This window comes from Protomyctophum bolini, assembly GCF_963924005.1.
Source record: "Protomyctophum bolini genome assembly, chromosome: 18".
Taxonomy (NCBI): Eukaryota; Metazoa; Chordata; class Actinopteri; order Myctophiformes; family Myctophidae; genus Protomyctophum; species Protomyctophum bolini.
The window spans coordinates 7,583,318-7,598,306 of NC_137879.1; the positions used below are offsets into that span (position 1 = coordinate 7,583,318).

General features: G+C 43.0%; 1 protein-coding gene across 2 annotated transcripts in view; it reads left to right on the top strand.

The window, feature by feature from the left end:
• The window catches only part of LOC308332625 (thrombospondin-2-like), a 42,399-nt gene that overhangs the window by 3,512 nt on the left and 23,898 nt on the right, over positions 1 to 14,989 (top strand). For both annotated transcript variants that reach the window (XM_080788613.1, XM_080788614.1), the window contains 6 exons: positions 2,184 to 2,396; positions 7,145 to 7,238; positions 7,480 to 7,644; positions 10,709 to 10,885; positions 12,503 to 12,676; positions 13,671 to 13,801. In XM_080788613.1, the coding sequence (XP_080644739.1) occupies positions 2,184 to 2,396; positions 7,145 to 7,238; positions 7,480 to 7,644; positions 10,709 to 10,885; positions 12,503 to 12,676; positions 13,671 to 13,801 (954 nt within the window). The remainder of the gene's footprint in view (positions 1 to 2,183; positions 2,397 to 7,144; positions 7,239 to 7,479; positions 7,645 to 10,708; positions 10,886 to 12,502; positions 12,677 to 13,670; positions 13,802 to 14,989) is intronic.

Consider the following 14,989-nt stretch of genomic DNA (forward strand, 5'->3'; position numbering starts at 1 on the left):
AAGTCGCCTTCTTCAGGGTCAAACACTATCAATTACACATGCCTTATACATGAAGCCTTGAATTTGTTTTTTTAATATATATTTTTGTCGCATTTCTAGGCCAATAATTTGATGACCGTCAATCATCAAATTATTGTCTTAGGAATGCGACAAAAACGAAAACAAAAAATCTCCATGAATTCAATGGGGGGTGTACTATTCCTTTTAAAACATAATAATTATTAAAAAATGTGGCCAAAATAGAGACGCCAGGTTAAATGTGGTTTACATACATTTTTTATTAGATTGTGAACACATGTGGCACACATTGTTAGGTCGTATAGAGCTGCTATTTTTGCATAAAGTAATTGTGTTAAAAAAATAACATTTGATAATTTGCCCAAATTTAGGGACATCAGGGGTTAATGCGGTTAACATACATCTTTATACAAATTGTGATATTATCAAACATACAGTTAAACATATCATACAAACATACAGTTAAATATATCAAACATACAGACAGACAGGCAGTTTACATTTCCACTTGTATTTAATTGACCAGAAGTATGGATAAAACATTATCCACTTTGCCGAATGTCCAGAGGAGGGATGTCAAAAAGGCAAATTGAAACAAATTGAACTAAACGAATTGTTTAGTTCACAGTTTACTGATTTATTTTCGGACGCTTGTGGCTTATCAGTTAACAATCATGTGACAACCTGCAAATGTATTTTCAAGACCTCGTCTCTCTGTATAGTATAGGTGTATACTAGTCTCTGTTTAGTCTAGTCTGAAGAATCTTCTTCAGCCTAAACAGAGACACAAACTGAAAAACATTACTCTTAACTGTAGGATGTCTCTGTGCCAGTAAATTACACCACCGGGAGCTACAGGCAGAACTTGTGTGCAGATTTTCTTTTTTACATAACAGATTTACTTCCCGAGACTGTGATCGGTCTAATCCCTGTGACAGAAAGGAAAATGGTTTGAAGTGTGTCTTAAAGAGGAGGACAGAGGTTGCAGTAACGTCGTACACTCTGGCTCCACTCATGGCTCTCCATATGCGGAGATTTATTTGACTGACGTTTTAGTTCCTTTATCTTGACCTGCCTCGGAATCAACTAATTCCGTTGCTGTCGGCGGGAAACCTCTCTCCATATTTTAACTGTTTGTGTTCCTCTTCATCACACTACAGCCGTACAGCGTCACCAAAAAGTATCGAAAATTGCAGATCCACAAACTTTTTTGTTTATTGGTTTTAGCATTATTTAAATACTGGAGTAGAAAAATAATAAATGGTGGCATTAACAGCTTCTCTTAATAAACCCCACAAGTATAACATACAAATACATTGAATTTTCACCCCAAAGAAAAAGGACAACAGAAAACAAAGGACAAACAAACCTTTAAATACAGGATCAGTAAAAGTTGAAACATAAAAGGCAGACAAAAACAGACAAAACAACAGTACACAACATCCTATAAACAATCATAAGTACATGATACATCCATAATCCTTATTACATCACAGTATAGGCTACTTTTAAATCAAAAGTCCAGCAGACCTCACACATCCTCAAGAAAGCTTGAAGGTTTGAGCTTGTCGACCTGCATGCTGTTTTGATACTTTCATAATTTGAATCCATGGAAACGGTTTTGGACAGATGTGAGGTTACCACCACCCGACTGTTGCATGTTTAGAACAGTAGTTCGTGAAAGAAATAGCAGATATACAAGCTCACAGAGCATCACTTAATGTCGGCCGCGAGCTTTGAAATTTGAATACTGATCTATATGTATATACTGTATATAATTTAATACAAATCTCTCTCTTTTCTGGGGGTTGAAAAACTACTTGTTTTAAAGACATTTGTAGAATCGAATCAGTCCCAGGTCTAGGATTGATTGATTGATTGATTGATTGATTGATCATTCTATTAACAGTTTGTAGAAAAAGCACAGTTTGAGGAAAGCACAGTTCAATACATGGTCTGCTAATAGTATAAAACCCAGAAAAGCACTAAGACGTGTTTCCATTGGCTAATCAGAAAATGTAATGACAAACATACCGCCCGGTATGATAACATACAACCGTGTGTGTGTGTGTGTGTGTGTGTGCGTGTGTGCGTGTGTGCGTGTGTGCGTGCGTGCGTGCGCGCCTGCCTGCCTGCGTTGGTTATCTGTGTGTGGTCCCATGCAGACAGAGGAGAATGCGGAGATGCGTATAACTTTAGCAGAGCTGGGCAACAGCAGCAGCATCAGCAGCAGCAGCAGCAGTGGCGCGGACACGGACGATGCCGTTGACATGCCGGACACGGACCGTGATGGAGAGATCTGGTGTGTGCAGGACGGACGCATCTTTGAGCAGGGGGAGGAGTGGGACGTGGACAGCTGCACCTCCTGCGGTTGCCAGGTCTGTGTCAAGTGCACACGAGTTATGTAACTTTTTCAGTCTGCGATTTCTTACGGGAATATCCCCCCCCCCCCCCCCAGGAGACTCATGTGTTGAGATGTCGTTTTTCATGGATACGGGTGGTAGACTGTTACGCATTTCTAGAATTATCTACACATGTTATATTTGTTTTTTTTCCCCCGTTTGTTTTTTTGTTTTTTTTACAGATCATCCAAGGTATTGAAATGATTCAGTAGAACAGGGCTGTAGTTCCTGAAACTGTATAGTCTTGTAGAAGTTTGCATTTGTCACTCAAATGGAATGAGTAACATTCTCTCTGGGCCCTATCTTGCCGATCTACAGCTATGTTATGAGCCTTGTAGATCTTGTAGGCTATTTTCACTATTTTAAAATGTTTTTCAAAATAGAAAAAAAGAGCCTAATATTATTAGGCGCCGCACAAGTTAGGGTCCTCTAACACAAGCCTTCCATGTCAATGTCCTGAAAAGTTTCAATTGTAATTATGATTGATTCGATACTTTATCAGTATAGTAATTGTGTGGCATTTAGTAGACACTATTATCTCTGCTTTTCCCCCTCTATACACCAACACTCTGCTGGAAATAACAGTCCTACAAGCTCACAACGCCTCGCTGTGAGGCTTTGTAGATCTGCTTTTTTTTGGCTAAAGATGTCCTCAAAATAGGAATGCTAGTATTCCAGTAAAAAAAAGTGATACGATCACACAAAAAAATGTATGACCAAAATGGCTTATTTCGATACGCTACCGATTATATCGTGCATCTCTACTTATATTTATTACGAATATATTATTATGTCGATGTTGTGCAATACTTTGCTGAGCAGGTCCCAACAACATTTCGCTGCTTGTACTTGTATAGTGACAAATAAAACCTTCTTGACTCTGGAGGTTATATTCCACAGCTTGAGAGAGTGCAGGGGCTGGAGCAGAATCCATTGTCGTAGGGAAGAGAGAGGGACAGGCAGACAGACGTCCTGTGTTAGCTGATCCAAGTGTGCAGGAGAGGATGTAGGGGTGGATGATTTCCTGAAGGTAATCATCCGTGTCTTTTATTGCCTTGTAGGGCCATGACCCGTGTTTTGAATTGGTTGTCGTCGACGACAGAGAAGGCAGTGCAGATGGGTTAGATAGATGGAACATTGTAGGGAGTCTAGGGACGTTGAATATCAGGCCCGGGGGGCCGTCACGGACGTGGCATTCCGCATCAGTTGTAACGTGAAAAAAAAAGACCAGCAAGAAGGCGTGGATGATGACTGGGGGTTGTGTAAGGAGCTGGGCAGAGGTCGCCCGCTGGCCTAGTGGTCCAGGCGCATGCCAAATATAGGCTCTGGCCTGACAGCGCGTCGTGTGTTCGAGTCCCGTTCATGACGACCTTTATGTCTCACCGGTGGCTGGATGGTAACCGCAAGGTTGCCAATTCAGTGTCCTTGAGCAAGACACTGAACCCCAAATTATATAAATGCACCATTTTATCTCTCTCCCTCTTTCCTGTTATTCTTCACTAGTAACTATCAATAAAGGCCAAATAGCCTAAAAATAAAAAGGAACTGGGCAGATTCCTCAGAATCTGATCCTTGGATGTTGTAAAAGTGCAAACATCCAGGAATGTGTGATGATCACTGCTGTGTGAGACGTGAAGGACAGATGGCATTCCGATGCCAGGACCACTGCAGCGTTTTGGGCAGAAAAAAGCTAAGTTTGTTGATGGAAATGGAAAGATTGTGCATGCCGGGGGTAAGACTTTCCAGGGGAAGTAGAGGAGCTCAGTTTTTGTGCCTCTGCATCAATAGAGGTCTATCTATCTAGAAAACATCCACTCTGAGATGTCACTCAGGCACGCAGCGATGAGCTCTTCAGTCTGGCAGAGGGAAGGGAAGGAGAAACACATTTGGGTGTCATCACCAGTATATAAATAACGTTTCCCAGGTCTACTTTTCCCTTTCTTTGGACCGATCGTTCATATGTCTGATTGTCAGGAGGGGAAAAGCTATTCTTTAGCAATCCACTGCGATCTTGAGTGCCGTCCCAGTGTTACCAAGGTCAGAAATGGTGTCCAGGAGGAACTAGTGGTCGACTGTCTTACTATGGGTGAAGACTGGAGGAGTGGGAGGCAGTGATGGGGAAGCTTGAATCCTGAAGCTTGATATGAAGCCGGTTGGGATCCAGCAGGTTATTCTTAAACATATACAAACACTATCACAAAAACAAAATGACAACAACAAGACAGCTCAGACACAGCATTACAAATTGAAGGAGCATAATGACTAAAAACAGAAAAATTAAGAGAAAGAAAGAAAATAAATCCCTTCCTGACCAAAAAAAAGAACAATCATGTGTTTCATTTGTAAACAAATCGTTAGTTACCAAGAGCACCAAAATATTTGGAACCTTAAAATACTGGTAGAGAGACAGGCTGGACTTGGTGAGGAAATCCTGTAATTGCAGTGGAAGACAATATATAGGTCCAATATAGTCCAAATATTTATCCCAGATTCTGTAGAAAGTGTCCAACTTGGAATGGACGAACAAACATGGAATGTTTTCATTAGGGATACAATCCAATTACCGTATAATATTATGGCGCGACCGTTTTGTTGTAACTATATGTCCTTGATCCAAAACAGAAGAATATTCCAACAGGTCATCCTGCGAGAGATGGGAGGGGGAGAGAGACAGAGAGAGAGAGAGAGAGAGAGAGAGAGAGAGATTTAGGGTCGATTCATACTCCTATTTTAGAGCCGAATAAAAGTCGGTTCGGCGCTGTAGAGCCTACAATTTGACGTCATTTGAGGTTCGGGGGGGCGGGTACCGTCCTAAAGTCGGCTCTTCGGTGCTACTGAAATTTTCTGACGAGCCGAAATCATTTCGGCACTACAGCGCCGAAACAGCAGTATGAATCGGCCCTTAGAATGTGAGTAGAAGCGAGACCTGTAGTAGGAGTCAAAAAGAGTATATTTTCTTGAGAAGCAGACTATTTGACAGGGCACAGCCTGAGGTTATGGATGTGTTGACGATGGATGCTAATGAGTGGGAGTATAGCTGAGCGGCATTGGTCTGAAAGGTGGAGGATGGGATGGGGTCTAAAGCAGTGGTTCTCTATAGCTGAGGGGCATTGGTCTGAAAGGTGGAGGAGGGGATGGGGTCTAAAGCAGTGGTTCTCTATAGCTGAGGGGCATTTGTCTGAAAGGTGGAGGAGGGGATGGGGTCTAAAGCAGTACAGGTTCTCAAAGTGGGGTCCAAGAATCCTCAGGGTTCTTTGAGGGGCTTCCCCCAGCTTACAGGTCTGTAACTCTGAGAGTGTACAAATGGAATCAAATGTACTTCCTGTAAGGGACAAGGGTCCATTTGGTTGGTTCCATTTGTACACTCTATGGAGGTCCTTACATTTTTTTTTACAACATTTCCTTAATATAGATTTCTTTTTAACTTTTACTTCACTACAATTATTTTAAAACGTTAGTTACTAGTTACTTTGGAGATTTTACTTTTGAATACATTAACCACTTCAACCCTATACATTTCAGCCATTTCAGCCAAGCTCACAATGATTTATTTTATTAGTACTTTTTAAAACTCTCCTGGCCACACAATAGATGTTACATCAGACAAACCAGACAATTTGCAGACAAATAACAGAAGAATACTAACCTGACTATTTATTGCCTTCGGTCCTGTCTGTGTGAAGCTCCGGAGCTATTGGAATTGCAGATGAACTGTCTGTTATCTTTGGTCGTGTTCCTATTGAGATAAATCCCATGTGCCTTTTTTTTGCTTGGTCTCCCGGACAGGCAATATCAAAACACAAGAGGTTGTTTCATTTACTGACGTCTGCTGCTAGGAAGAATCATTCCTCTGTTTTGGACATTGCTACAACAAAACGGTCGTGGCATAGCATCCTAATGGAGTGTATCCCATAGTGAATACATTGCATGCTCGTTGCATTCCAAGTCGGACACTTTCTACAGAATCTTGGATCCATATTTGAACTACCGGTATATTGGACCTATTATATTGTCTCCCACTATAATTATAGGATTTCCTCACCATGTCTAAAAGCCTGTCTGTATAGCAGATTTGTTTTATGTTCCAATATTTTGGTGCCCTTGGTAACTGGTCTGTCTACAACAGGGGTTTTCTTTCTTCGAAAGGCTACCAATGGTCAGGCGGGATGTTTTTCACGATTCAAGTGCACTCGGATACGGATCGCTGCAATGTGAAAGCATTGACTACAGTTGAATGAAGTGTACTACTCGGGCACGGAAGAATCAAGGCCAATGTGAATCATGGCCAGCGTGGACCAGGCAACCGTATTCGGGAACAGTTTGAATCAAACAGACTCAAATGTGAACTGTGAATCTGTGAGTATGAATTTGAGTTACAGTTCTGCCCCAATCGGGACGTTAACTGAAATGGCGCTGAGTCGTTCATCACCCTTGTACTGAACGTCTTGGGTTTGAGAGCTGCACTTCCACATTCCTGGAGTGCCCGGGAAGGCACCATTTGATTAGAAGGGTGCCCGTTCACCGCTTGACGTTCAGTTTGGTCACATTAACAAGAAGTCACAATATGGACTGCAATCTGGGAACCCATTAGCAAAACAAGAGGAATAACAGCCCGCCCGCCGACGCATTTGGAAGTCGACAGTCTGTCTCTAGTTGGACTGAACGTCTCTCTCTGTGTGCGTGTGTGTGTGTGTGTGTGTGTGCGTGTGTGTGTGCGTGTGCAGGATGGCTTGGTGGTGTGTCACCAGGTGTCCTGCCCCCCCGTCTCCTGTGTCAATCCCACTTTCATGGACGAAGCGTGTTGCCCTGTGTGCCTGGGTGAGTTAATTGGTCTGCAGCTGTGGCTGAGTTTAAGCATACACCCATGTTGATTCAAATAACCATTTAGCATGTGTGTGACTGTGTGTCACTGACAGTGGTTAGAGTGTCCACCCTGAAACTGGGAGGTCGGAGTTCGATCCCCGGCCAGGTCATACTGCGACACGGCTGCAGCTCACTGCTCCGGAGAACAAATTTCACTGCGGTAACGTGTGTGTGTGTGTGTGTGTGTGTGTCCAAGGTACGGAAGACGGCTGGTCTCCGTGGTCGGAGTGGACTGAATGTTCAGTGACCTGTGGGCGTGGCGGGCAGCAGCGAGGGCGCTCCTGTGATGACATCGCCACTTCCTGTACGGGTCCGTCGCTGCAGACGCGCACCTGCATGCTGGCCAAGTGTGACCGCAAAGGTAACTAGAACTGCACTCTGCCGAGTGCATACTTGCTTGTTGCACACTAGTAGGCCATAAATGGCCTACTAGTGCGCAAGCAGAGCGCGCAAGTACTTTCGACCGCTGGAAAGTATCACATCTCAGTATCTCTGTGAAGGAACGTTTGAAATGTATAATCATTACGTGTAACTATTTGCTACCTAACTACTTTTTTACAGAAAAATGAATCATTGATATGTGATGAAAAAAAAAGTAGATTTACAAATTACAAATCACATTACAAGAGTATGTAGTTGTAATTTGATTAGCAGTATACTGTGGTTACTTGGTTCCAAAAAGTGAAGCCAAGTTTTTTTCAACCGTAAGTCTGTGCCTGGTTTGCTGGGACCAGTTACAACATTACGTCATCGTTGAGAACTGGGACCAGAGTACATGGTGTGTATATGTATGACTAGCTCTCAGTGATGACGTAAGAGATATGGTCATCTGTGTAGTCTGGTCCCAGCAGACCAGGCACAGATTTACAAATTACAAATCACATTACAACTACATACAGAGTATGTAGTTGTAATTTGATTAGCAGTATACTGTGGTTACTTGGTTCCAAAAAGTGAAGCCAAGTTTTTTTCAACCGTAGGTTTGTGCCTGGTTTGCTGGGACCAGTTACAACATTACGTCATCGTTGTGAACTGGGACCAGAGTACATGGTGTGTATATGACGTAATGTTGTAACTTGTAACTTGTAACTAGTCCCAGCAAACCAGGCACAGACTGTATGTAGTTGTTCTAGTTACAACTACATACAGAGTATGTAGTTGTAATTTGATTAGCAGTATACTGTGGTTACTTGGTTCCAAAAAGTGAAGACAAGTTTTCTTCAACGGTAAATCTGTGCCTGGTTTGCTGGGACTAGTTACAACATTACGTCATCCTTGAGAGAGTACATGGTGTGTATATGACGTAATGTTGTAACTTGTAACTTGTAACTTGTAACATTACGTCATATACACACCATGTACTCTCTCAAGGATGACGTAATGTTGTAACTAGTCCCAGCAAACCAGGCACAGATTTACCGTTGAAGAAAACTTGGCTTCACTTCGAAGAGACCAAGCGAAACGATTACTTGCGCGCTCTGCTTGCGCAAGTAATAATGAATGGCATTTTTATAGCGCTTTTCCAAGTGCTCAAAGCGCTTTACAATGGTTCATTCATTCAAACATTGGGAGGTGAAGCGGCGAACAGTCGACGCCAGCGTCCTCACTTCCCACATTCACACATCAACGGTGGCGAGCTCACACCGACCAACTCATTGGAGGCAATGTAAGGTTCTTGCCCAAGGACACTTCGACATGTTTGTAGACAGGAGGAGCCGGGATTTGAACCGCCGACCCACGGATCATTGGACGACCTGCTCTACCTCCTGAGCCACAGCCACACCTTAGTTAAACAGTGGTTCTCAAAGTGGGTTTCCCCCGGATACCCCCAGGGGTCCATGTTTATCACTGTACTTTTGCTATTAAGAAATAGCACATAATACAAGCTCATAGAGCATCAGTTTGTGCCGCGCACTACAATATATTTGAATAGGCCTATATTTATATTAACTCAAATCGTTGCTTCTGGAGGTGGCCCTGGCTGGCACAAAATATATTTTAGATGGGGAGGGGTGGGGAGTGTGAGGGCTGGGATCCCTGCAGCCTCACAGTGAGATAAGACTCATCCAACCCACACTCACATTTGCATTCTACTTTATCTTCTAGTATTGACATTTGCAATAATTATACTATAATGCATAAAATAAAAACAATCAGTATTGGTTTGGTGACAATATGCACTGTTGTACTAATGTTTGTTCTTTATTTAGTTCCTGAAATGGCAACATATGGGGCAGGGGGTGGAGTCAGCTGTGATGCAGAGGACCATACCAACAGACTTGATTGAGAAGGAGGGAATTGGGAATTGTTTAGTGATTCCAGTTGTCTCTAATTGCTGTCCACCCCTCTGTGTATTTATTGGGTTGGTCCATTACTATATAATATAGTGAGATATAGTCATGTTGAAACTTTGAGTTTGAAACCTGTGTTATCCTTAAGCCTTGACTGCTCGTGCTCGGTCCCTCACAATGTGTCTGCAGCCACATATATATCATTTCGGGTGGTCCTTCACATAACACAGTTTGACAACCACTGCCTCAGATTCAGTACACTGTTACCGAAACACTGTGTTCCGGCCCCAGTTGTTGGTTGTTGGGCTGCAGTGGCTGACAGGCCATCAAAGTCGGTCCCCGCTTGGCACCAGCAGCGACTGAGCGACACTAATGTTCTTTTTTGGATTCCTGTCCTGCATGCCCTCACTGTCCAACAAACAAAACTGGGTAGACAAATTAGGCTCTGCAGGTTTCAGAGCAGGTTTCATCAGCTTATCGCTGTCCTGCTCTACTAATCACTGCCATTGGCAACAACTGGACCATATAGGCCAGGGCCTACACTGTTACGATCAATAGGGTTGATAATAGCTTGGCCTAAACACCAGACAGTTAACTATAAATTAGTTAAGATCGCCATTTTATTTTTGCGCTAAACTAGGGATGACGGCATGGAAGATTATGCAAAAATTAATGGCGATTATATAATAATAATCGTTATTGCAGTCAGACGATTACAGTATGTAATAATTGTGACCTGGGCCTATCCAGACAGAGCCAGACAGAGATTCTGCTCTGTTTTTATGATTGACTGAGCATGCCTCATCCTGTGGGAGTTACTGAATAGTCCCAACACTGCACACAACCCCATATATTACCTACTGTAAAACCTGAAAATGAATGGATTTTCAGGGATTGTCATCATCTCATCTTTGAAACATGGTTCGGGGGTTTCAGGTATGTCCAATGTACACACAACATGGAGCCCGGCGAATTCCCACGATAGCCGGCCCGAATTTATGCTGTTATGTGTTACACCGAAGGGGTTTCCCAAGCTATACGGTGCTTGTATGGCGTGCGCGTGTATAGAAGGTTCCATGTTCCATGACTTGACTACATACATCCCATCTGTTCCGTGTTTTTGGTCTGTCGTAGGACGAGCGGACGGGGGCTGGGGGCTGTGGTCTCCATGGTCCACGTGTTCTACCACATGCGGGGAAGGCAATGTCACGCGCGTTCGCCTGTGCAACAACCCGTCCCCACACAGGGGCGGCCAGGAGTGCCAGGGGAGCAGGAGAGAGACGCAGTCCTGCAACAATACACACTGCTCGAGTGAGTGTCCATTCCACACACAGACATACATAGTACATAGATACCACCCACACACATTGGTATTAAAACCCATTTTTGGTGTTAGCATTATGTTATGCTTTAGCTATTGAAAAATAGCAGATCTACAAGCTCATAGCGAGTGGCGCGCTACGAGCTTGTAGGTCTGCTATTTTTGAAAAATCGAAGAACGACTGACATAGAAACATAGCTTTTTCAGAAAACTGTCAGGATGCAGAAGACAATTTTTAGAATCTGATCTCAGGTCAAAATGGGTTAATTGACAGGATTTTGTGTATAAATGCCAATTTTGTCTTTTTGGCCATTTTAAATCCTAACCCTAAAGCCTGATTTACACTTATAGTTGTGTGCTGACATCTTCACGTTCATCCGATCATCTGTTTACATCTGCTTCTGGTTTCTGCATCTTCCTCTGTGTCTCCGGCCCCCTGGACGATGTGATGAGAGAGGACATGCATCTCTCTCTCATCGCATCGTCCAGAAACCTCCTCTTTGGCCTTCCTCTAGTTGTCGTTACGTAGACAGCACTAGAATTGCATTTTATGTTGTCATAGCACTTTATAGTACACATGTATATTGTATAATATATAATATAGTATGTAATGTATAGTTGACATAGATACTCCACTGTTACGTTCTTAGTTTATATATGATTCACGATAACTACTTTTTATATATGTGATGTATGCCATGCTTTTGTTTTTGCTTGTTTTTGCTAAGTCGCTCTGGATCAAGAGCGTCTGCTAAATGCCTAAATTGTAAATTGTTGCACGCATGAGGAATCGCACACCGAATATTACCAAAGTACAAGCCCACAACACTGCATGCAATTAAATATGAATTAAATCCGGCTACCAACACCAAAACCCTAATCCTTACCTGAATCTTGTAAGCCTAAAATCTGTCTTTAATCAAGAAATCAACAAAAATGTATCTTGTAACAAAATCCTGAAAAATTGTTGTGTCCATGCGGCGTGCGTGCGTTTGTGCATGGTTTAAAGCTAAATAGAATCTCATGACTGAGAAGTTTTGTTAGGCAAAGTTCCAATCTGTGATTTGTTTCCTAGTACAATATGTAGAATTATTATGTTTTGTTCATATTTTATTCTAAACCTATGTTTTTGATTGGGGATTTAACCTTAATTGCTTTTATGAAATATCCGAGACCATTAGAGTTTCATGGAAGATGCTTCTGAACATGCATTCTATTGCTAGTTTGACCAGTTCAAACACTATTTTAATCTAATCTATTCTGAACCCTTTCAATTATACTCTTTCAGTTTCATCTTAAAATATCTAATAACCGAAAATAGCTGATCTACAAGCTTACAACGCGTCACTGACTCGTTGCGATCTTGTACCTGTAGATCGGCTATTTTCGGTCCACGACATGATTCCATAAATAAATGACTTCTGTGGAATCCAAACGAACTTTTCAGTCGTGGCGACTGCAGAACTTTAGTGTGTGTGTGTGTGTGTGTGTGTGTGTGTGTGTGTGTGTGTGTGTGTGTGTGTGTGTGTGTGTGTGTGTGTGTGTGTGTGTGTGTGTGTGTGTGTGTGTGTGTGTGCCTGTGTGTGTGCGTGCGTGCGTGCGTGTAGTCGCCGGTGGCTGGGGGGGCTGGTCGGAGTGGTCGGCGTGCTCTGCGTCATGCGGCGGAGGTCTGTCGGTTCGAGGGAGGGAGTGTTCCAGTCCCACGCCGCAGCACGGAGGCAAGCGCTGTGCCGGAGACGCAGCGGACTACGCAGCCTGCAACAGAGAACCCTGTCCTATAGGTAGGCTATTGATTGATCGATTGATTGATTGAATACATAACATTTTGCAGAAAAAAAAGCACAGGGAAGTGCAGTTGTATAAAAACACTATCTGACCTTCAAATTCAACCTGAAAAGGTGGCTAAAAACAATTCAAATCTGTAATCATGAGTAACTATATCAGCACTATTAAGTATTTATCACCGGTGTCATTTTTCACTTTGCAGTTGTTCTGTCCCCTGTACCATGTTGATCTGTTCCTGTATTGTATTGTGTTTTTGTATGGACGTAGTGTTGGGTGCCTGCACATACTGTATGCACACATGGCATCAACGCATGGTGTTGTGTGCTGGCACAATATACACTCTGTCTTTCTTTTATCATTCATTTTTTAAGAGCCTGCCTGGACTAACAGATGAAATGTAGCTTTGGCTAACTCTGGCCCATGAGGTGAAAACTGACATGTTGATTAATGTACTTTGTCCCTGTCTAATAAAAGGTCTGCTAAGAGGATCGTAAAATCATTGTTGATTTAACTCTGCAGAGTTACAGACACATAAGGGTCCATTTGGTTACAAACTATCATTTAGCTGGGGACCCCCTGGAACTCCCTCAAGGACCCCCTGGGGGTCCCCGGACCCCACTTTAAGAACCACTGACCTAGAGTACTAGAACACCTACAGTACACCTAATATCCTAATATCTCATGCAGAAGGGAGTTCCAACCGCGCCTCTAGCCCAGGGCAGGCCAGTCTGGTGCATCTCAGAAGCAGTATAACTCATAACTCATGATAATAACTCATAGTTTGTGACCTTTATAAGATATAAGATTTAAGACCCTTTATTGATCCCGCAAGGGAAATTCAGTCGTCAAAGTCACCTCATGGGTTCCGTACCTCTCAAATGGACACTTGTGTGCGTGTGTGTGCGTGTGCGTGTGCGTGCGTGTGCGTGTGTGCGTGCGTGTGTGTGTGTGTGTGCGTGCGTGCGTGTGTGCGTGCGTGCGTATTTTCAGACATCTGCCGACTGAATGGTCCGTGTTTTCCCGGGGTACAGTGCACGTCACACAGTGACGGCTCGTGGGAATGTGGAAGATGCCCACAGGGTTTCTATGGCAACGGCACACACTGCGAAGACGAGAACGAGGTACCATACGACGCACGCACACACGCACACACACACACACACACACACACACACACACACACATGCACATGCACACACACACACAGTACATATACCCCTACCAAAAGCGAGACTACTGTATACGGCATCTGAACCCTTTTTTTCAGATGCCGATAGAACCCTATTTGTCAGAGTTGCGTGGGAACACGTTAACCCATTTTGACCTGAGATCAGATTCTAAAGAAAATGTCTGTTTGAAAATGACAGTTTTCTTGAAAAAGCTATGTTTCTATGGCAGTCGTTCTTTGATTTAAAAAAAAAAATAGCAGATCTACAAGCTCGTAGCGCGCCACTCGGTGGCACGCTACGAGCTTGTAGATCTGCTATTTTTCAAAAGCTAAAGCATAGCATAATGCTCATTGCTAACACCAAAAGGCGTTCCCACCCAAAATGGGTTAACTCTGGTTTCTTGTGTACCATAGCGTCCTCCGCCGGTAGACCCATGTGGGCACAACGTTAGAGTCCTTCTGGTCGGCGGCCCAGCCATCTGCCTCGTTGGCAGAGCCATGATGGCAGCCCCTCTCTCTGATGCTCACAAATACTCGCCTGTCATCCATGTCGGGAAGAAACCTTGTATTGTATCTCCGTGTTTAGAAAAACCAAAACTTTTTATGTCTTTTTTGGGGGGGATTTCTTTTCGTAAACATACTGTGGTTTTTGTGCAAAGCGATATGGCTTGTGATGTGATGCATAACTAGTGCTATTTGGACTAATTTTGTGAAACATTCTGAAAGGGAACGTGAAAGATGCTGAAGTGTGACGTCCGTGGGAGTTATTAAATATCGAACCAATGAAAAGTATTTGAACTTTTTGAGCATGTCGTCTCTGTCTTCTTCACATGTGCGAAATAAAATGAAATTAAAAAACTTTTGTGTGACACTGTGGTATGACCAAGTAGGGTCATTGTTTATAGATAAACCACCGACAGGTTGATTAACCACCGACGCGACAGCAGAGGTGGTTAATCTATAGACAATGACCACTCCGCCATACATTATCCTGCTTATTACACCTAATACATAAATTACATAAATTGACCCAAAACACAACGAAACGACTCGTATTCCCTTGCTTGGTAATGAAAGTATTCCCATAAGTGAGTTGATCAATTAGAATCAATTTTCGGTATACTGCTTTGTCTATTTCTCG